The sequence below is a fragment of the Benincasa hispida genome, chromosome 7 (genome assembly GCF_009727055.1).
Source record: "Benincasa hispida cultivar B227 chromosome 7, ASM972705v1, whole genome shotgun sequence".
Lineage (NCBI taxonomy): Eukaryota > Viridiplantae > Streptophyta > Magnoliopsida > Cucurbitales > Cucurbitaceae > Benincasa > Benincasa hispida.
The window spans coordinates 12,426,001-12,449,972 of NC_052355.1; the positions used below are offsets into that span (position 1 = coordinate 12,426,001).

General features: G+C 34.1%; 1 protein-coding gene across 28 annotated transcripts in view; it reads right to left on the reverse strand.

Moving 5' to 3' along the window:
• LOC120081626 overlaps positions 1 to 23,972 on the reverse strand; it is a 50,463-nt gene that overhangs the window by 14,680 nt on the left and 11,811 nt on the right. For 10 of the 28 annotated variants that reach the window (XR_005482910.1, XR_005482905.1, XR_005482909.1 and 7 more), the window contains one exon: positions 21,480 to 21,773. Coding sequence is in view for 7 of the 28 variants with exons in the window: in XM_039036661.1 (XP_038892589.1) it covers positions 17,911 to 18,022; positions 21,670 to 21,773 (216 nt within the window). In the remaining 21 variants the exon portion in view is untranslated. Of the gene's footprint in view, positions 1 to 14,723; positions 15,484 to 15,662; positions 16,131 to 17,559; positions 18,023 to 21,196; positions 21,356 to 21,479; positions 21,774 to 23,328; positions 23,934 to 23,972 lie in introns of those variants that run through there. The other 18 variants (XR_005482893.1, XR_005482898.1, XM_039036659.1 and 15 more) reach the window with 12 other exon arrangements.

Here is a 23,972-nt window from a genome sequence, read left to right on the forward strand (position 1 = left end):
ATCGTGTAGCATTTGCTACAAGATCTGCCAGTGTTTGCTACAAGATCTGCCAACGTTGGCTACGAGATCTGCCAGTGTTTGCTAAGAGATCGCTGTTGACAGATCATTGGTGGGTGGTTCAGTTTGAGCAGTTCAAGGTCTGGTTCACCTGTTTCAAACCTGATGATTTTATCTTGTATATAGTTACTTTGGTTAATTAAATTAATATAAGTGATATATTAATTTAATTAGTTGTAGGTGTCCAATCCCGGTCCAATAATTTTTTTTAAATTATGCATTTGATCTATGATTTATTTTTATTATTATATGTCATAATATATGTCATATAGTAAAAAAAAAAAAAATCCTACCATAGGTTATGCATTTAATTTCATGCATCGTTTATATTATAAGTGTTATAATATATATAATTGCATGATTTAATTAATATAACATGCTCATGCATATTATACTATATGTTTGCATGCATTATTGCCATGCATCATTTATACTATAAATGTTATAATATATAGTCTTGAGTATGTATGGATGACTGTTATTAAGTATTTCATTACATTATTATATAATTGTTGTATATAGTTAGTAATGAAATGAAAATGTATGAAGCATAACATTACCTTAGGTAATTTATAATTGTTATAATTTTCTAAGTATGTCATTCGATGCAATTGATTGGTTTTAAGTATGTTTCATTTTTTATAATCATTATAATTAAATGAATTTAGAAATTAAAATCAATAATTTAGAATTAGATGCAAGCCTTAGGTTAAAATCATCTTTTAAAATTGTTTTAAAATATGATTGACATAAACCTAAGATCATATTTCTAATGAGATTAGAAATCTTAGTTTAATCTTTTAAATCAGTATAATAGGATTAAATTGATCTTAATAAAAGATTAATAATGTAACAAATATATCTATGATGGACCTTTTTTCTAAGACGAGTTCTATCTAGGCTGGGGTATTTAAGTTGATAGAAACGTAACACCCTTACCTAGGAACTTACTTGGAAGGATGAATTAGATAGATTTGTTACATGTATGCAAGATTGATTAAAGTTTATTAAAGAGTTCAGTAGATTCTGATCAAACTTGTTTAACTATCCAAAGATAAATATTGTTTTTGGGCAAATTAAACTTTTACTTAGTTAAAAATCAGTAGCCGATTTTTCCTAAGTTAATTATGTTGGGATTGGTATCCTAATTCTCCCGGAGTCTCGTAGTTTGTAAACTTTGTACACATTATTATTAATAGAATAACAGTTATTTTATTTGCATTTACTCATATCTAATAAATAAAAATCCGCGGTTATTGTATGTAAACTTAAGCATATATATGAGATATACAAGTAGATCATGCCTTAAGTAATAACCTAAATGGTCTATAGTATAAGGATAAAGGAGGGATACCTTATCCTTGTGACACTACAGATACGACCTTCTTTGTAGATAGTTACAAGTGTTGTGACGTAGTATAGATGGTCTGATCTTGATCATTCATGTGGAGACATGTGAGCGGGGGTGTCCTATATAAATAGTTTGTATAAGACCGGACCACGAGATGATTCGTCTTTTTGTATAACGCCGTTGATAATTGAGACTTCCATCTCACTAAAACGACCATAGGTGATATGACCTTAATCATGAGTGTTTTGGAAACTCCTGCCTATGAGGGCAGTCCTTTGATTAGTATGAGTGAAAGTGGCCAGATTGCCAACTCAACAAGCCTACGTTTTTTGGGGATTTGTTTGATTGGAAAACTGGGAACTCAGTTACACAAGACGGAATTCACTCCTTCCCTAAAGTAGGGGTAAGTCGATAGATTGCTCCTTTAAGAGCTGATTCCGAGTCTTGAACATAGTGGTCACATCCTCTCTTTGGAAGAGAGGACCCAGTCATAGTAGGACTTTGACTTATCGTTCATTAAAGGAATTAGTGGTACTTAAGGAGTTAGATGTAACTACAGGGAAAAAACGATAAATTAGCCCAATTGTACTTACGAGTGATTTGTGAAGGGTTATCGCACTGTTGATTGGTTGATATGGACACAAAAATATATCTGTAGTGAGAAAAGTGCATTTGTCGGTCTTTAGTGGAGTGCCCAACAGTTAACAGATGGTGGATCTCGTGTCTAAAGAGTTTAGTCAGTTATTCACGTACTGTTGGAGCTTCAAGCTACAGGTCCATAAAGTCCCCTTGGTTGCTCAATGAATTCAAGTTGAGAATAAGATTTTGGGGTTAATTTGAAGTATTCAAATTAACAAGAAGAAATTCAATTATATATGATATAATTGGTGTGAGGTATGAGATACATCAAGTGGAGGTATTAATGTAAATATGATTTACATTAAGGACCATAAAATAGAAAAAGAACTATGGTTTATATGTTTCATGAGATGAAATTTTAAAACAATAGGTTATAAATATATACATTATCATATTTATTTATAATATATTAATTATATGATAATTAGTTTCTATTTCTCTAATAACCGATTGAATGAGAGGTTATTAGTAGTTTTATGGTAACCGTGAGATAAAAGGAAAACTGTTTTCCTAAATTTAGAGTGTTGCTTCATTCAAAAAGAACTAATGGATAAGCTATCAAGTGAAAGAGTTTCACTAAGCGATAGCATTGAGAGACTAGACGATCAGCTAAGCGATCGCTTACCTTTGACCATACAATAGTCCTTTAGTTGATCATATCTATATGATCGAGTGGCTAAGTCCATGCGATAGGCTGCCGTTTACTAAACGATCGAGCACATCGTATATACGATAGACAATGACTTATTTCGCCTTTGCTCAATTGTCTACTTGATCGTAAACCTCCATTCTCTTCCTCAAGCCAAGATCAGATAGAGCCCACAACTCCTGGATTCTCACACTGAGAATACCAAGGTAACCGTTGTAGTGGTGTCTTTACTCAGTTCGTGAATTGAGTAGGACTGGATTGGTTTCGTGGAGGTTGTGTTCGTGTTGTGTTTTGTTCATTGTAATCGAGGGTTGTGTTGGACTCTTGGGGATTGATCGAGGGATTCGTGAAGAATAGTTCTTCAAAGGTATGCATCCTCTATCCCTTGTATCATCTGTTAGCATGCTGTAATTTCTATATTTTCATAACCTGTTAGTTTCCGTTTTAAGACTGTAATTGTGTATGTTTAATTCGAATGGAATTTGGAACGATCTCTTCTGCTGCTCATGGAAATCTTCGTATTTAATTTCCTTCAAATTAACCCTAGGCAAAATACTTAATGGGAGGAAAATGGGGTATATGATACTTCATTTTATCCTCTTCACATTTCTCCTTAAAATTTACACAGTGAGGTCTATACTCGGTCTTGAGGCACCATGGGTGTCCCCTTATGAGTGAAATTTGTATAGATCAAGATCAAGGTGAATAGAGAGAGTATTTATAGTAAGTGGGAGCGGGATGTGTGACAACACATCCTTTGGTCTCTCTCATTAGGTTGAACTAAAGATTTATGCATGGCCTCTTGGCACTATGGGTGTCCCCCTAAAGGATGACATTTTTGCATGACACTTTATTCAATCTCTAGAACTGGATAGAGTTGCTTTAGTTCATGTCCCAATCGATGTTTTCCTTACAGTTGGCTCATTAGGTCGAAACTCTAGAATCTAAAATGAGGGGTCACACTTACAAGAATTGCTAAGCAAGTTAACAAATTTTGGACCGAACAATGGTGACTGTTAGTTACAGTGACAAGGTGTTGTTTCTGTCTAATAGTTAAGAATGTCTTATTTCAGTGAAGGGGCACTTGATCACCTTATGGTGACTTTTGTCCTGCCTCACTGAAGCATCATTTCAAAATAGATGTAACTTAGGGTACATTAGACTATTTTGCTAAAAACTGATTGGTTGTCTTAGTGGTTTAATGCATATAAACTAAAATTATAAATAATTTGTATGTTTCAGAAAACTTGTTTCAATGGCTACCGCTTCTTTAAATCTTCTCGCCTCTGACAAATTAATGGACGCTTCATGGAAAAACACGATCAACACAAATTTAATAATCTATGACCTTTGTTTTATCCTAATGGAGGATTGTTCTCCCATTCCAGCTCAAAATGCTGCTCGAAATGTTCGAGAAGCATACGAGCGTTAGACACGGGCAAACGAAAAGGCCCAAGCATATATCTTGGTGAGTCTTTTTGAAGTCTTAGCCGAGAAGCATGAGCCCATGGAAATCCCTCCATAACACTGAAATGTTTAAAACTGCAATAACTCAACATAAAAAGTTTAAAATTTCTCTTAAAGAAAATGCCCAACTTTGGCACCTGAGGTTTGGACACATTCTCAATAGGATTGAGAGATTGGTGAAGAATAGACTTCTAAACAAGTTAGAAGAAAATTCTTTACCTGTGTGTGATTCATGCCTTGAAGGCAAAATGACTAAGAGATCCTTTACTAGAAAATGTCATAAGGCCAAAGAACCTTTGGAGCTAGTATATTCAGACCTCTGTGGTCTGATGAATGTAAAATCTAGGGGAGATTACGAATATTTCATCACCTTTACTGATGATTATTCAAGATATGGGTATGTTTATTTAATGCAATATAAGACTGAATCTTTTGAAAAGTTCAAAGAGTTCAAGGCTGAAGTTGAAAATGTATTAAGTAAAACAATAAAGACATTTTGATCTGATCGAGGTGGAGAGTTTATGGATTTAACATTCCAAAACTATTTGATAGAATATGAAGTTGTATCCCAACTCTCAGCACCTAGTACATCTAAGAAAAATAGTGTATCAGAAGGGAGAAATTGAACCGTGTTGGACATGGTTCGGTCTATGATGAATTACGCTTGCTTACTTGACTCGTTTTGGGGTTATGCAATGGAGTCTTTATTGTACATTTTGAACTATGTTTCATTCAAGAGTGTTACCAGAACATCTTTGGAGTTATAGAATGGTCGTAAAGCTAGTTAACGTCATTTCAGAATCTGGGATTGCCCAACACATGTGCTTGAGGCAAATCTTAAGAAACTAGAATCTTGTTCAAAATTGTGTCTATTTGTAGGCTACCTCAAAGGAACGAGAGGTGGTTACTTCCTTGACCTAAAAGAAAAAAAAGTTTTGTATCGACAAACACTACTTTTCTTGAAGAATGCCATATAAGGGAGCACAAGCCCCACAGTAAAATTGTGTTAAATGAACTTTCCAAAGAAACTACTGAACCTTAACCAAGAGTTGTTGAAGAACCCAACACCTCAACAAGAGTTGTTGAAGTTGGATCATCTAGTAAGTCAAATCCACCTCAAGTGTTGAGGGAACCTCGCCGAAGTGGGAGGGTTGCAAACCCACCAGTCCGTTACATGGGTTTAACTGAAATCTTAGCTATAGTAGCCGAGAAGATGTTGAAGATCGATTATCATACAAAAGGGAAATGAGGGATGTTGACAAAGATGAATGGATAAAAGCTATAGATCTCAAAAGGGAGTCGATGGAGTCGATGTACTTCAATTCAGTATCAGATCTTGTAGATCAACCTGATTTGGTAAAACCTATTGGTTGCAAATGGATCTACAAGAGAAAATGGGGTGCTGATGGGAAGGTGCAAACCTTCAAGGCTAGACTAATGGAAAATGGTTATACTTAAGTTGAGGGAGTTGACTATGAGGAGACTTTCTTACCTGTTGCCATACTTAAGTCTATCCGGATCTTTCTGTCCATTGCTTCATATTATGACAATAAGATTTGGCAGATGGACATCAAGACTACCTTTCTAAATGGAAATCTTGATGAGACCATTTATATGGAGAAACCCGAAGAATTCATAATCCAAGGTCAAGAACAAAGGGTTTGCAGGCTTAATCAGTCCATTTATGGATTGAAGCAAGCTTCTCGATCTTGGAACATAAGGTTTGATTCTGCAATCAAATCTTATGGCTTTGATTAAAATGTTGATGAGTCTTGTGTTTACAAGAGGATAATCAACAGTTCAGTAGCTTTCTTAATGTTATATGTAGATGATATCCTACTTATTGAGAATGATGTAGGTCTACTGACTGAAGTTAAGAACTGGCTAGCGACCCAATTCCAAATGAAAGATTTGGGAGAGGTGCAATTTGTTCTGGGAATTCAGATCTTTAGAGATCCTAAGAAAAAGTTGTTAGCTCTGTCTCAAGCATCGTACATTGACAAGATGCTTGTCAAATATCCGATGCAGAACTCTAAGAGAGGCTTACTACCTTTCAAGCATAGAGTAATATTGTCTAAGGAGTAGTGTCCTAAGACACCTTAGAAGTTGAGGAAATGAGACAAATTCCCTATGCATCGACCATTGATAGCCTAATGTATGCAATGTTATGTATGAGACCTAACATCTGCTATGCGGTGGGGATAGTCAATATATATTAGTCTATCTAGGATTTGATCACTAGACTGTCGTTAAAAATATCCTCAAGATCTGCGGAGAACGAGGGACTACACGCTAGTGTATGGTTCTATGGATCTGATCCTTACTGGATACATGGACTCTTATTTTCAGACTGATAAGGATTCTAGAAAATCCACTTTAGGATCAGTGTTCACTCTTAACGGAGGAGTAGTAATTTGGAGGAGTACCAGCAAGGGTGCATTGCTGACTTCACTATAGTGAAGGAACTCTAACAGGGAGAGAACCTTGAGCGGAAGCGGATTGACCAAATTTCATTTTCATTGAATACAAAGTTTACAGTAAACAATTAAACAAGATATGCATTTGTTTCTAAATTACAACATGCTTTAAAAAAGGTTTCAAGAAACCTCACCTTTGAAGACATTTTCTTCACGTTTTCCCTCAAACAAACCATGAACTCCTTGAAGACCTTCTTCTAGATTAACATCGAACAAAACAAGACACAACCACAAACGTTACCTTAGTATTTCTCAGGGTAAGAACCCAGGAGCGATGGGCTCTGGCTATTTTGGTTAAGTGGGAAAATTTAATGTGTAGGAGGAAAAATTGAGAACTCTCAAAACTCATGAAAAAATATATAGAAGTGAGACATTCTGAACGATTAGACAGAAACAACTCTTTATCACTATAACTAATAGTCACCATTATTCGGTCTACAAGATCCTTGTCACTGTAACTAATAATTCATTTACAACCTATAGGTTTAAACCCATCAGGTTGATCTACAAGATCTCAAACGAAATTGAAGTACATAAACTCCATTTCGAGATCCATGGCTTTGATCCATTCATCTCTGTCAATATCCTCTATTGCCTTCTTGTAAGATAATGGATCCTCAACTTCGCCATCAGCTACCACAGCTAGGATTTCAGTTAAACCCATATAGCGAATAGGTGGGTTCGCAACCCTCCCACTACGTCGAGGTTCCATCAACACTTGAGGTGGATTTGACCTACTAGATAATCCTACTTCAACAACTCTTGTTGAAGTACAAGGTTCTTCAACAACTCTTGTTTAAGATTCAAAAGTTTATTTGGAAATCTCATTCAACATAACTCCAAAGGTGTTCTGGCAACACTCTTAGAAGGAACACAGTTCAGGATGTGTGCTATAGTTTCTATAGCATAACCCTAAAACGAGTCAGATAAGGAAGTGTCACTAATCATAGATCGAACCATGTCCAATAGGGTTCGATTTCTCCTTCCAATACACCATTTTGCTGAGGTTTACCAAGTGCTGAGAGTTGGGATACAATTCCATGATCTATCATATAATTCTGGAATTTAAATCCATAAACTCTCCACCTCGATCAGATCGAAATGTTTTAATGATTCTATTTAATGTATTTTAAACTTCAACCTTGAATTCTTTGAACTTTTCAAAAGATTCAGACTTATGTTACATTAAATAAACATACCCATATCTTGAATAATCATCAGTAAAAGTGATGAAATATTCATAACCTCCCCTAGCTTTTAGATTCATCAGACCACAGAGGTTTGAATGTACTAGCTCTAAAGGTTCTTTGGCCTTGTGACCTTTTCCAGTAAAAGGTCTCTTAGTCATGTTGCCTTCAAGGCATGACTCACATATAGGTAAAGAATTTTCTTCTAACTCGCTTAGAAGTCCATTCTTCACCAACCTTTTAATCCTAATGAGGTTGATGTGTCCTAGTCTTAATTGCCAAAGTTGGGCATTTTCCTTAAGAGAAATTTAAATCTTTTATATTGAGTTACTGCAATTTTAAACATCTTTGTGTTATGGAGGGCATTTTTTGCTAACGGCCTTAGCACATACAAATTATTTTTCAATTTTGAAAAACAAATATCAACACCATTCTTTGTAATACAAATTTTATTAAAAGAAAAGTTGATATGATAACATTGTTCTAACAAGCACTTTACAGAAACTAAGTTCCTTTTTAAATCAGGAACTACAAATACATCTTTTAACATTAGAAATCTGTTATGTAAAGTCAATTGGAGACATTCTGCTGCCACGATTGAGATGACGTGCCCAGTTCCAACTCACATCGTCATCTCACCAGCATCTAGTTGTCGCCAGGAACTAATTCCCGAAAATGAAGAACAAACGTGGTTAGTGGCCCAGAGTCAATAATCCAGGCAGAATCATCATTTTCCACTAAACAAGTTCCCAATACAAGCAAATCATTTATCTTGTTTGGCCTTCTTCTTTTTTGCCAAATATCTTGGGCAGTTTCTCTTCCGGTGCCCATCTTGGTTGTAATGGAAACATTTTTCTTTGTCAGCCTTGATGGGTTGTCTATAACTATTTGCAGCAACTATTAGGTTAGCAGCCTTCCCCTTTCCACCCTTCTTCTTATTCCACTTTTGGTGCCGGAGGAAGAACGTATAGACTATTGAGGTTGATGCCTTAAATCTCGTAGGGTCCTATAGTTTGTAAATATTGTTGAACAAACTCATTATGTATTTAATAAAATATATGATATTTTATTCCAATATTTGATATTTTAGTTGCATTAACCACAAACCAATAAACTAACATTCAAGGTTATCTTCGTAACTCAAACATGTATGTGGAGACATACAGGTGGATCATGTTTAAGTGATAACCTAAATGGTTTGTTGTAGATGGATAAGGCTGGGTACCTTATCCTGGTGACACTACGAGTATGGCCCGCTTTGTAGGAAATGTTTTTAGGATACCAATTGAAGGAAATCTTAACAAAGAGAACCAGTGAGCGGAAGCAAGATGGTTCTAAATCTCATTGTGACAGAACATACACATTTACAATTAAACAAAAATAGTTATGCATAAACTTTATATTACAACATGCTTCATAAAAATAACACAAAAGATCGAGTGAACATACTCTTGAAGAAATTTTCTTCACGTATCCCTCGATCAAATAGCACGAACGTTCAACGGCACGAACGTTTAACAACACAACAATATCCTCGAACAGTAACAAGCAACACTCAACCCTCGAACAGCAAGCAGACACCACCACGAAGCTACCTTGGTATTCTCGGTGTGAGAATCCAGGAATTGTGGGCTCTGTATGGATTTGGTAGAGGGAATGAGGAATTGAATGATCGTGTAGACGATTGAGTAAGTGGGAGAAGACAGAAGTCTACCGTATAGACTGGGTATTTGATCGTGTAGACTTGGTACTTGATCGTTTAGATGTGAGCAACTATCGTATAGAACAACTCGATACACGATAGTTTATTTTCTCAAGCTATCGTATAACTTTTCCTTTTCTGTATACGAATATCATTCAATATTGAAAAAATGAAAACTATTTTCATTTTATCCATCAGTTACCATAACTGATTACAACTTCTAATATTTGGTTATTAGGAGAAAAAACCAAAACCAATTATCCCATAATTGATTTAATTATAAATAAATAATATATTGATAATCTATAGTTTTAATATCACATCTCATGCAATATATAAACCATAGTTCTTTTTCTCCTTTATGGCATAGCTCTCACATGCAATATATAAACCAATTTTCTCATGCAATATCACATCTCATGCAATATATAAACTAGTATACTAGTCCACTCGCGTGCAAGCCTCAATCGTTTAGCTCAGCGCCCATTGCATAGCTCTCGCTGTCGCTCATCATGTAGTGCTGATGCCTATCATGTAACGCATCACCCTCATCGTCTAATGCTCACGCCTATCGTGTAGCGCCATTGCCTATCGTGTAGCACTATCGTCTAGCGCATCACTTAGTGCCAGATGTAGCTACACAATCGTTTGCGCGCACAACACTCCAACGCCCAGCGCCCATGCTCGCGCACACCTGATTCTGCTGCATGCATGCTAAACTCCAAAATTTGGTTGCCGCATGTCTTGTCCAATACATGGCTTTTCTTCACTCGGCCACACTTAACTTCCTTAAATGCCCAACTAACCTCTCAAATGAGTAAAGCCAACTCCCTTGACTCAACTCCAATGCCTAGCACAAGGCCAATGCATGGGCAAACACTTAGCCAATTTTCTAGCTTCCAACGCATGGGTTACACTTAGCTAATTTTCTAGCTTCATCCAAGAGTCAAGCTTCCAACTTAATTATTTCTTCTAACTTCTTGCCCTTTTCCCTACAATTAAACATTAATTCTCACCTTAACCTACTCACCATACTGGTCTCAATAGGGAATATACACAAGCCGAGAAATTAGGGCTCAGGGTTTACAAATATTTTGATTTTCATTCTCACGTCCTAAGAGTTTTGGACTGTGAGATTTATGCGATGCTTCGTGTCACCCTGGTAGTGACCTTCATTCAAAAAGTGTTTGCATGAGTCAATATCAAGGTGAATGATGGGAAGTTGTTCAATATAAAATCAAATATACGATATATTGATTTCAATTCTCACGTCCCTAGAAAGTTCACACCGTGAGATTCATATGATGCTTCGTGTCACCCTGAGAGTGACCTCCATTCGGAAAGTGTTTGTATGGGTCAATATCAAGGTGAATGGGGAAGTAGTTCATAGTAAGTGGGTGAAGGATATGTGTTAACGTATCCTGCGGTCTCTTCCATTTATTGGGACTGTGAGTTTCCTATGTTGCACCTGTTTGTTGTCTTTAAATCGGCCTCGTTAGTCGTTTAATGACGACTATCCCCTTGGAAAGTTGTAACATAGGATTCAAAACAACTCAAACTCCAAAAATGGATAAGGATTTCTTAGGTCGTTTTCAACTTTGACTTTCCAATTTAGTAGCATCATTGGGGCCGATTTCTGAGGTTTGAAAACAGAGGGTTACATTTACAGAATAACTTAAGTGTTAGTAATTTCTGACAAAAAACGGTAGCTAAATGACTACCAGAATATGAGTTACTCGGGGGATAATATTTAGTCAAGAATGTCTTGCTATAGTATCGTTGCAAAAATAATGAGAATTTTGTGTACAACTATTGGCTTCTGATAAACTTACCGGAGATAACTATGCTACATGGAAATTGAACCTAAATACTATATTGGTGATAGATGACCTTCAGTTCGTTTTAACAGAGGATGTCCTCCCATTCCTCGCTCAAATGCAAATGAAAATGTTCAGGATGTATACGAAAGATGGATCAAGGCTAACGAGAAAGCCTGTACCTATATTCTTGCCAGCATATCTGATGTATTGACCAAGAAACATGAGAGCATGAGTACTGCCAGGGAGATTATGAAATCTCTGCATGAGATGTTTAGACAACCGTCATTCTCCCTGAGGTATGATGCTATCAAATACGTTTACAACTACCGTATGAGGACCTTTATTAGAGAACACATCCTTGACATGATGGTCCATTTCAACTTGGCAAAAGTAAACGGTGTTGTCGTTGATGAGAAGATTCAAGTTGGTTTTATTCTTGAATCTCTCCGAAGGGTTTCTTGCAGTTCTGTACGAACTCATTGATGAATAAAATAGAATAAAACTTGACTACGCTTCTCAATGAGCTATAGGCTTACCAAACCATGATGAGGGCTAAAGGATTGGAACCAGAAGTAAATGTTACTACTGCTAAGAAAATAGGATCGTCCTCTAAAAAACCTGATATTGCCTCTTCTTCAAAGAATAGAAGTATTCCGGTAAAGAAGAATAAAGGGAAAGGGAAGAAGAAAACTACTGGCAGAAAGGGCAAGGCAAATGTTGCAAATAAAGGAAAATGTTTCCATTGCAGTGACGACGGACACTGAAACTACCCACAATACCTTGCGGAAAAAAGAAAAGAGAAAGCAAAACAGGAAAACTAGTTCCTGAGTGTTGCTTACTGTGAGATAGTACTCCAAATTGTGTATATAAGAGCATATCTCAAAAGGACCAGTGGGAGATATTGCAGTTACTGTCAGAAGATAAACTTGTTTACTTTTTGTAATGAAAGTTATTTTATCTTGTTGTAAATAACAAATTGTAATAAACTTTTTGTTATAAATGAAATGTTCATTAGCAAATGTTATATTTGTTATACTGTCAAGAAATTTCTGTTAGAACCAACCTAGTTAAAAGCCATTTGCAAATATTTAGATATTTAAAAATGGCTAGCAAACAATAAAGGCAAACAGTTATTTAAACCTAAATTATAAGTTCAGAACACTTGAAAGGTTCAAAGTGTATAAAACTTGTTATGTAAAATAAGATCCATAATACTTTGATTGGATCAAAGTAAGGAATATAGAAAGTTTGAGATTTCTAAAGCTATTCTGAGAACATGAAATCAAGTGAGAACTTTTTACACCTAGTTGCCTTAATTGTTTTGAACATTATTTCAATCTTAAAGGTATTTCTGAAAATCCATATGAGATATGGAGAACACATAAAAGTTGTTTATGATATGTAAAAGATATTTACATAGTTCATAAATCCAACACATATGTTAGTGTCAAAACCTTAAGAATTGGAATACCGTTCAAATAGCATGCCTATATGTAGGCAATCTAAAAAGTAGTATACTTTTCATGTAAAATAAAAATCAAGTGTTTGTGTTGACAAACACTAAATTTTCCTATAAAAGTATAAGAGATCACCATGTATTATTTAGTTTCAATAAAAGCATGTGTATATTAATAAGAGTTATTAATTAAAGTTGACATTGTAAACAAAAGTTGTTTGGACAAGTCAAATACATTATACTCAAAGAGTTGAGGGTATTTTGATGTAGTGGGAGGAATGTATGACTTCCTAGTCATTATTTGGGTTTAATAAAAACTCAAGTCATCAAGTCTTGGTGACAATATCGAGAAACAAAAGTTGTGCAAATAAGATGCATTCCTTATATAGTTTAATAAGAAGTTTAACGTGTTTATAACGGTTCTCTCGGCTAAAGTGTTTGAGAATCTCGTGGTAAGACTAGGACTACAAGGTAGATAATCTAGGGCAAGTGGGAGAAAAACCCATAGGTATATGATACCTAAAGGCAAACCATGGGTATGTGATGCCCTAGTTTATTGCATTTATCCATAAAACTCAAAAACTCAGTATTATATATACATATATATGTTATCATTGGAGTTTTAGTTTAAGTGAGAATTTGTTGGATTTTATGTCCTAAAGCTCGTGATTTGTAAACAATAAGCTTATTCTGAAAATTCAATAAGTTGTTATTGAATATATGAATTGCTTATTTCATTTTAGAAATAAATTCAATAAACTAAAAGATTCATAACTATTATATGAGTACGTGAACTTTATATGGAGACATAAAAGTGGATCTGGTTTGAGTAAATCGTCAAAATGATCTATAGTATATGAATAAGATTGGGTGTCTTATTCTAGTAACACTATTAGATATGATCCACTCTGCAGTTGTTACAAAGAGTTATAAAGTGCTACAAATAAAGTGATCCTAATTCATACATGTGATGATATGAGGAGTGGGGGCGTCATATGCAATGAGTTTACACAAGATCGGACCACCAAATTAATCACTCTTACTTTATAACGCTATTTACTGTTTAAGACTGACTATTTCAAAATGATGACCTAGGTAACTTGACCTTAATCTTGAGCTAACTATGAATTCCCTTTTATTCGGGATTATCTTTAAATTTACATAGGTGAGGGTTTGCTCAATAGCGCCAGCTCAATAAGCCTCCCATTTTAAGGGCAACACTAAATGGATAGCTGGGGACATAGGGTGCAAGATGGAATTCTCTCCTATCCACTTTCTGGGATAGAAGAGAGGTTATTCCCTCAAGTACTAACTCCGAGTCTTGAACAAGGAGCCTCACCCTTTCATTGGCTTGAGAGGGATTCGGTTTGATGATCGAATCAAATACTAATTGTTCATTAGAGGATCGGTAGGACTTAAGGAACAAGAGGTAATCTTGGGGATAAAACAACCTTTTGACCCAGTCGTTATTACGAACAACCTGTGAAATGTTAACTTACTAATCATAGTTATATCGAGTAAGCACAATATATCTACAGTGAGAGGAGTGCAACTCTAGACTTTAGTGGATTAACCCAGTAGTTAATGAATGAGGGTTAATCCGCTGTAAAGAGTTTAGCCAATTAATCTCAGATCGTTAGAGCCCATGATCTATACGTCCACTAGATCTCCCTACTAGCTCACAAATGGATTAGTCTTAGAATAGCGTGATAAGTTGATTTAAAACGTTCAAATTAGAAATAAGGGAATTAGTAATTATATGTGATATAATCACACGTTTAATTTTGGAATTAAACGAAATTGGAGAATTAATTATTATTAGGTAGAGAGAATAAACGATAGAGAGAATTGATTAAGACGATTGGCCTTCACGACCGGTATCACTCGTCGTGTAGCGCTATTTATTAACATATGAAAAACCACATGGCAAAGTATCAATGGTCCAACATAACAACCATGAAAGAGAAAATACATAATTAATCACCAAAAAGTGGAACCTGAAGCTGAAGAAGAAAATGCAGAAAAATGAATGGAAAAATTTGTTATTTTCTTCAGTAAACGTTGCACTCATTTATCAGTAATTGAGAATGAAAAGTTTTTATATTGAAAAGAGTTTTCAAACCACTATATCTATGTACCTTGGTGATTAACCATATGTTATGTGAACATATTTCCATAGTATAATATCGCACTCAGACCGTAGGGGATGCAGGAGAATGTCGGGGCTATTAGGGTTTTACGTTTTCTTCTTCTTCACAGAAGTGGAGATCACAGAAGAGATCTGTGTGTATTTCAGTGGAACTCTCCCAAAAAAAAATTCTATTGCTCACAATTTCTTCCTCCCTCTCCCAAAATCATAGCAAGACCCACACATTCCTGCTAATTCTCAACCCCAAAGGAGAATACAAGAGGTTCACTTATGGTGGTGGCCAAATTGGGTTGCTGCAATTTTTGGTGTTCGAGATTCCAAGAGGATGGTTCATGACGAATCTAGGATGAGTTTCGTGAAGAATCGGTTCTTCAAAGGTATGTAATTTTAACCCTTCCTCATTCTCTTATTTTCATGTTGTAAAATATGTATATAATGCAATAATTATTTCTCCATAATTTTGTATTCTGTAAAAATTGGAAAATGGGAATGGTCTGTGCTTCCACAGTATATCTCACGGTTCCTTCACCTACAACATGCATAGTATGGGCGAACGAACATATGAGTTTTCATGATAAAGTTGTCAATTTAATATACTAATAAGTTCATCCTAAATATTCAAACAAGGAAAGGAAATCAAGAACAAGCAACAATTCCCAAGAACATATATCTAAATATCATAAAATCCAAAGAAAATGCCCAACAAACCTCAAAATCGACGTTTGGGTCTTTCACCGATCACCTACAAGTGTGACTCAACATGATATGCAAATACTGAAGGAACCATTGAAAGTCCTTGAGCAAAAACGAGATCGGATCCAAATTCCAAATTTACAAAACATCAATTTTACAGCAAAAAACATACAGATTATTCGATAATTACAGCATGCTTAAAAGAAAAATACATAAAAGGAAAATGGGTTTTAAAACTCTTACCTTCGAAGAACTATTCTTCAAGAAGAATCTCTCGAACTAAAGGAATCACCACCACGATGTTTCCACTGTATTCTCTAGATGAGAATCTAGGAGGTGTGAGCTTTGACTATTTTGGAAAAGGAAAAATTGGAGAGAAGAGATCAAGAGGTTGGGGAAGCTTGAGAGGTAAATTACAGAACTCTTCTATAATTTTTTTTTTTGGAAGAAGAAGATGAATAACATACTTCCCACTCTCACATTCTACAGAGAAAAAAGGGGAGGGAGTTACATAAAATTATTTTTAAAAATAAAATTAATAAAATAAATTAATTTTAATAAAAGCCTTAATATATATTTATATGATAACCACTTTATCATATAAATATCTATTAAACTATATGTTATATCAAATATAACATATAACCTATAGTTTAATTCTCTCAACAATGATATTTAATATAAATCTCATTTATATTAAATTTACTTATATGAATCCAATTCACATAATTAGTATTTGAATCATATTCAAATATTTATTTTCTCTCAAATAAACTTTATATTATAATGTATCAAATACATTATAGTAATTATATCATATATAATTAGATTAAATTAATTATATCACATATAATTAATTTCGTCAATCAATTTGAACAATTCAAATTAATCCAAAGATTGATTATTATTTATTCTCATTGAGCTACATAGCGAATCTCATGGATCTATAGCCTGAAGCTCCAACAGTACGCGAATATTTAATTAAACTCCGTTAATTAAATTGTTCACCATTCGTTAACTATCGAGCACTCCACTAAAGATCGACAGTTGCACTTTTCGCACTACAGATATATTTCTGTGTTCATTGGATATAACTAGTGAACAGTACGATGACACTTCACAAATTGCTTGTAAGTACAGCTGGCCCAGAATGATTGTTTTGCCTGTGTAGTTACATCTAACTTCTTAAGTACCACTGATCCCTCTAATTAACAAAAAATCATAGTCAAACTATGATCAGACCTTTCTCGGGCAAGGAGAAGGTGTGGCGTCACATTGTTCAAGCTCTGAAATCAACCCTGAAGGAAGCAAATTATCTACTTATGCCGTTGTAGGGAAGGAATGAATTCCTTCTTGTGTAACTGTATTCTCAGCTCCCCAATTAGACGAATACCAAAAATGGTAGGCTTATTGAGTTGATGATCTAGCCACTCTCACCCATACAAATCGAAGGACCGCTTTCATAGGTAGGAATTCATAACTCACTTAGGATTCAAGTTATGTTACCTATGATCATCTTGGTGAAATGTAAGTCTCTCTTATGAATGACGTTATATAATAAGACTAAACATTCCGTTGTCCGGTCTTATAGAAACTCCTTTGTGTAGAATACCTCCTCTCACATGTCTCTACATGAATGACCAGAATCAGATCACTTGTAATACTTTACAACAGTTATAACATCTACAAAATAGGTCGTACTCGTAGTGTCACCAAGATAAGGTGTCCAGTCTTATCCATCTAGTACAGACCATTTAGGTTATCACTTAAACATGATTCACCCGTATGTCTCTACATGTTTACGCTACAAGATAACCTTGGATGTTAGTTTATTGGTTTGTGGGTTTAATGCAACTAAATGTCAAATAAAACATCACATATTTTATTAGATAAATAATATGTTTGTCCAATGCAATTACAAATTATAAAACCCTACGAGATTTATAGCATCAATCCCAACAAATATATCTAAAAATATAAAGTAAACTCATGGGTTTTGGCCAAGAATTGCCAAAACAGAACTTAGAGCTCTAAGAAACAACCTCTCCTCCTCTTAACCTAAAATTGAAAGTTCCTATTTATAAAAATCTTATGGCGCTACGACACTAGAGGAAAATAAGCCCCCTTATCAAAGCATAGCAACACTGTGTGCTTGCACGAATGTCCATCAAACTTCAAAGTGTTGCGGCACTCTCACCTTTGTGCAGCTACTGCATTTTAGTGTTGAGCGTGGCACCATGATGCTAGACCTCCAAGCACATATTCATCTTTTTAATATCTCTTTTGAAGTTTGGTTGCTCTTTTTAGCTTCTAATTGCTCCATATTAATCCTAAACGACGTATAATGCTCCAGAATGCATTGTTTGCTCAAATCTCTATAAATTTATACATTAAAATACATTAAACATCATAAACGAGCTTGATTAGAGGCACTGAGATAGACATTTTGGGTGCTATTTAAAGGGATCGAATCCTCGTGCGGAACCATGTGAATGTATGTGCCGTTGATTTTAATTTAGGAAAAAACTGAACAAAACTGAAAAAGAAAAAACATAAAACATAAATATAGTGGGAACAGAAACTCACCCTTGAAGACTATCTTTCAATCGTTTGGACAAAATTCCAATAACACTTCTGATCATCTAGACAAAACTCCATGAACAGTAATAAGGACGCTACCACTTGATTACCTTGCTATTCTCAAGCAAGAATCCCGATTGTGGGATCCAAAGGTTTCTTAGAATAATGGAGGGGAAACAATTCTTCCAGAGAGAAATGTTCTACATATTCTTAAGAGAGTGAGAGATCTTTAGAGAGAGAGCGTTTGCCAATTTTAGTAGTTCTAATAAAAGAATGAGGGAGAGGGGAGGTGGGGGAGGGTGGGTGAGTACAGTAACTTCCCATCTACATTAAAATTAACTTCCCACATTAGAGGTTAATTTTATTATTTAATTGATAAAATATAAATCAATTTAATATAATAAATTAATTAATTAACCATTAATTAATTAATTTAAATTAAATATCATATATATAATTAATTATGCACTTGAATCATATCAAAGTACATATCTCATTCATAATCTATAATGTAAATGTGAATCAAATTCATATTAATTTTAACCTGTAGTTTCTACATGAATCTCATTCATATAATTAATATTCAAATTTTATTCAAATATATATCTCTCTTATATTCTATAGTTTAAACATAAATCTCATTCATATAAATTTTAACCTATAGTTTCTATATGAATCTCATTCATATAACTAATATTTGAATCTTAGTCAAATATATATTTCTCTTGTATTATAATGAATTTCCCTATTATATTTGAATAGTTCAAATTATTCCAAAACTAATTGATTCTTATTTTATCCTCTGTGAGATAGCAATGGGACCTAGTGACCTACAAATCAAATGCTCCAATGATACGAGATTAAATTAATTAAATTATGTAATAAATTAATCAACATCATTAACTTAGACTAAAGACCCACAACTACACTATTCGCATTATAGAATATTTCTATGTCCATAGATATAACCATTTCTAGTAAGTCAACCCTTAATGAATTACTCGTAATTACAACTGGGTCAAATTATCATTTTACCCCTATGATTACCTCTTACTCCTTAAGTACCATTAATCTCTTTAATGAACGAGTAGTTTATAGTCCAACCATAACTAAATCTCTCTCGAGTCAATGAGTGGGTGAGACCTTATTGTTCAAGACTTGAGATCAATACTTAAGGAGAAAATCCATCTACTTACCCGAAAGACGTAAAGAAGTGAACTCCATGTTGTGTAGCTATATTTCCAGCTCCTTACTTGGACAAATCTCCAAAATAGTAGGCTTATTGAGTCAGCGACTCAAACTACTCTCACCCATATAAATCAAAAGAAAATTCTCATAGATATGAACCCATAACTCACTCAGGATTGAGGTTGAATTACTTATGGTCATACCAGGAAATGTTAATCTCTTCAACCAACGATGTTATAAAGAGAGATAAACCATTTCGTAGTCCGGTCTTATACAAACTCTTTGTATAAGATACCCCCACTTACATGTCTCCACAAGAACGATTTGGATCACATCGTTTGTAATACTTACAACTCCTGTAATATTCCTAGAGTAGGTCGTATCTGTAGTGTTACCAGGATAAGACACTCAATCTTATCCATATACTACAGACCATTTATGTTATTACTTGAACATGGTCTACTTATATATTTATCACATACTGTTCAAGCTACATAAAATAACCTTGAATTTTAGTTTATTGGATTGAGTTAATGCAATTTAAATGTCAACTAAAACAACTCCTTATTTTATTAAATAAATAATTCGTCCACACAATTTACAAGCTACGAGAACCACGAGATTTAAGGCACTAACTCCAACACTATCAAGTACTTAGGAATGTGCCTCTTCCTAATTATGGTCTTTAATTCATCCCAAGTTTCAATTGACTCTTCATAATTTTTTCTCCATTCTAGTTGCAAGGATGTCCACCATACATTTGCATAATCCATAAATTCAGCTACAACAAACTTCATTTTCATTTTCTCACTACAATTATGGCAATAAAAAAAACATGCTCAATTTTGCTCTCATATTGCAAATACTTCTATGGATTCTTTGTCCCATGAAAGGTAGGGATTGTAAGCTTCACTCTCCCTGCCTCTCTTTCCTCTTCTCTCTTATTTTGGTACTCCCTCTTAGCCCTTCTTAGTGGTAACGTGTCCCTCCCCCTCTTTTTCCTCTTCCTTTACCTCGACCTACAACTCTTCCTCCCCTTGGATATTGTCTAGCTATTAGGTTTTCATTGTCACCCTCTTCTTCATTTTCAACCCTTTCATTACAAACCATTTCCCTTTGTTGAGGATTGCTTAAAGCTACCTCAATCCTATAACTCTGTCATGCCAAAGTATTAGTTACTTGGGTCAAATGAGTCATAGCTCCAGCTTGTGCTTCTTTCCACCTAGTTTCACTAGTCTCCCCATCATTTCCCGCGTCATTATTCATAGTCTTCAAACAGTAAGTAAATTATATTTAGGATCTAACACACTTACCTCATTGATTGTTCAATTGGGAACACTCGTGTTTGCACACGAAAGGTAGGCTATTTGGGAAAGTAACTAAATTATGATATTGAGAAGACTTATGTTGATCGAGAAACTCTTAAAATAGAAAGCTATTTAATACAAGCAAGAGAAGTTAATTATGAAAATAACAACAAAATAGAACAAGAAAACAATGAAAGGAAGAAACAAGTAAGGGTAAACTCAAGGCAGTTTTTAAGATGCAACTGAACACTGAAATGGAATAATAAACAAAAACGTCTTACGTTATGATTTTGATTAAATGCCCTTCTTAATAATTAAAGGTAAGAGTCTAATCTCAACTTTTGTTGAAGAACACATAATAAAATTCAATCGTTTGCATTGAGTTAGTATACAAAAGAGAAGAAAGAAATTCAACAGTTTCAGATTGGAACAATTTACAGCAAATAATGATTGGAAGCTAAATAGACACTTAAAGAATCGTGAAATTGATCTAATAATTTATAGAAAATAGAAAGAATTGATGTAATAACTCAGTTATATCAGATCAGTTCAAACACACAATTTGTATGAAAAATTGCAATAACAATTTATGGCGCTTTTTTCTTTTTTCTTTCTGCAAGATCCAAATGTGATCTATAAAATGGAAATGAGATCAGAATAAAAAGATAAAGAATAAAAAGATAAATAATAATGGATCGAATGAAAACAAGGATATGAATGGGCAGAATTGAATGAAACGCAAGAAAGCAACAAAGAAAAATCAAATCAATTCTAGAATAGGCTACAAAGATGCAACATATACTCTGATAGCAAACTGGTAAGGCAATCCTAATCCTCAGCCCAAAGACCCAAGCTTTGGTTGAAGCAAGAACCTTTGAACCTAAGCAACTAATACCCTCTTACACGAAATTTAGATCAATCCAGAAAAAAAGACAAAGATAGATTACCTCTTAGATCGAAGACCTAGAAACAAGATTTGGAACCTTGTTCTAGATTGAGTCATTGCACAACCAAACATGATCAAGACATGATTGAACAGTTCACCTGTACTCTATCCAAAGAATTGCAAGAAAAAACTTAGAAAATGCAAAAGTAATTGTTGAATACTAAGTAAAGTGGCTCAAACATCAAAAATATAATATATTAAGAAAATTCTATTTACATCCGAAGACTTTATATATTCTTTTATAGATTGTAGTCTATTTAATCTAAGGAAAGCAAAAGTAAAATAAACATTAAAGAAATATGTCATCTTCTTAACCTCCATCTTTTCAATTATCATCTTTTATGCATCTTCATTAATAGCGGCTTCAGTCTTTTTAACCACTATTTTTAATATGCACTCAGATATATGGGCCAATAGGAGATAAGACATTTAGTCTTTTAGGACATTAAGTATGTGCATCTAATTTTTCTTATAATATATATAATAGAAACACAATGAAATACGATAACCTTAATTGCAAAGCACGAAAGGTCGGTCAAGTGGAATAGTGACATTTATGAATATGTATTAACCATTGGACCAACAATTAGACACAAGAGTAATGGACAAAGACATGGCTTTTTATGTTGGCTAGTCAAATTTATTTTGTTGGTTCTTTCTTTCTTTCATTTTTGGATCAAAATATATTTTAGAGATCTAGTGAATTTAAACCCTCGATTAAAACTCGAGTAATACTTGGGTGTATCTCTTATCATTAACATTAAAAATTAATTAAAATAATTTGAAAAAATATATGAAGAATTTTCCACAAGGCAAATTACGATTTGACAATTTGATATGATGCACAAAGATAGGCACTGCCTTAGATACATCTTAGTATTTTTCTTAAAACTCTAAATTGTTAACGCTTTGTTGTTGGCTACATTTTTTAAGTGTGATTTGTTATTGTTGGTAACCTTGTTCTTCATCTTGTCCCATAGAATGTCTATAATCTTGTTTGTCATCTAGTCCCACTGTGTTGTTTTCTCTGGAAATTCTTTCCTTATCTGAAAAATTATGTGGTTATTTGTGAGGATTTTTTTCCTTCTCCAAGGCTTAGTGGTTATGCTAATTTGTGGTGCATATTTCAAGGTTTATGATGTGAGGTTTGTGTGCATGCAAGTGTACATGGTCAAGTTATAATATAATAAAATGGGTTTAAAAGTCGAGTATTGTTTAGCTATCTCTGAATAGTGTCAATTTTAGCTAATGAAATGAAAGAGAGTTTGAATTTTTTATTGAAACAATAAAAGAAAAGCAATAAAATCGTTTTTAAAATCCAAGAGCAAAAGTGTTATAGGGGTATTGAATCTATTATTACTTCATTAGATCTATTCTAGTCAATTCATGGAATTATGTATAAACCTCATGCCTAAGTGTAGAAACTTAACTCAAGATTTCTTCCACTAAAAGGTAACCTATTTTCCTGGAACTTAAATGATAACTAATTTCTTGAAATCAAATTAAGAAACAATGCACTAAGAATTGTCATCAACAACTTTCACTATTAACCTAACTATTTTTATGGAAGATTAATAATGGTTTTATGATATAAATCTAGTTAAACACTCAATATCTCAATTCCACATTCAAACTAACAATCATCGATGACCAATCAATAAGAATGAAGCACAATATCATTAAAAAAAATAAGTCCAACAAACATCCATGAAAAGACTAAATTTAACCTAATTTCATATAACTTCATCAATACCCTAAAACTATCAAATTTAGCCATTCATAACTTGCAATAACATATTCTCATACATAATTTCAAGCAAAATTATTAAAGAAAGAAAAGGAACCAAAGAATAATTCTTTTGAAGACTTCCTTGATCTCTTGAATCCTCCAAGTCCGCCTCGATAAAACTCAAACAGTCTCCAAAATATTCCTCAAATTCTCTAAATTTATAACATAAACTCTCTTTTAGGTCTAAAATTAGGTCTGAATGTCATCCTCTCCAAAATTTTGTGCCTTGAGTGTTGAAGAGCCTCCAAATATATAGATGATCAAAACTTGGAAACCAAGATATTACCAAAAATGCAAAATTTTTCATTTATAAAAGTTTGGTGCCGCAAGGCTCAATTGCAGTATTGTGACGCTGGTTTGATGTTGCCGCAATGTAATGCTATGCTCTAGGGCAGTGTTGCAACACTAGCCTAACATAGCGATGCTCAATTGAGCCGTTACAACGCTTTTCAAAACCTTGCTCTCGGATCTACAGCCTAAAGGGGCAGGGTAGTTATACTATGTGTTATGCTGTC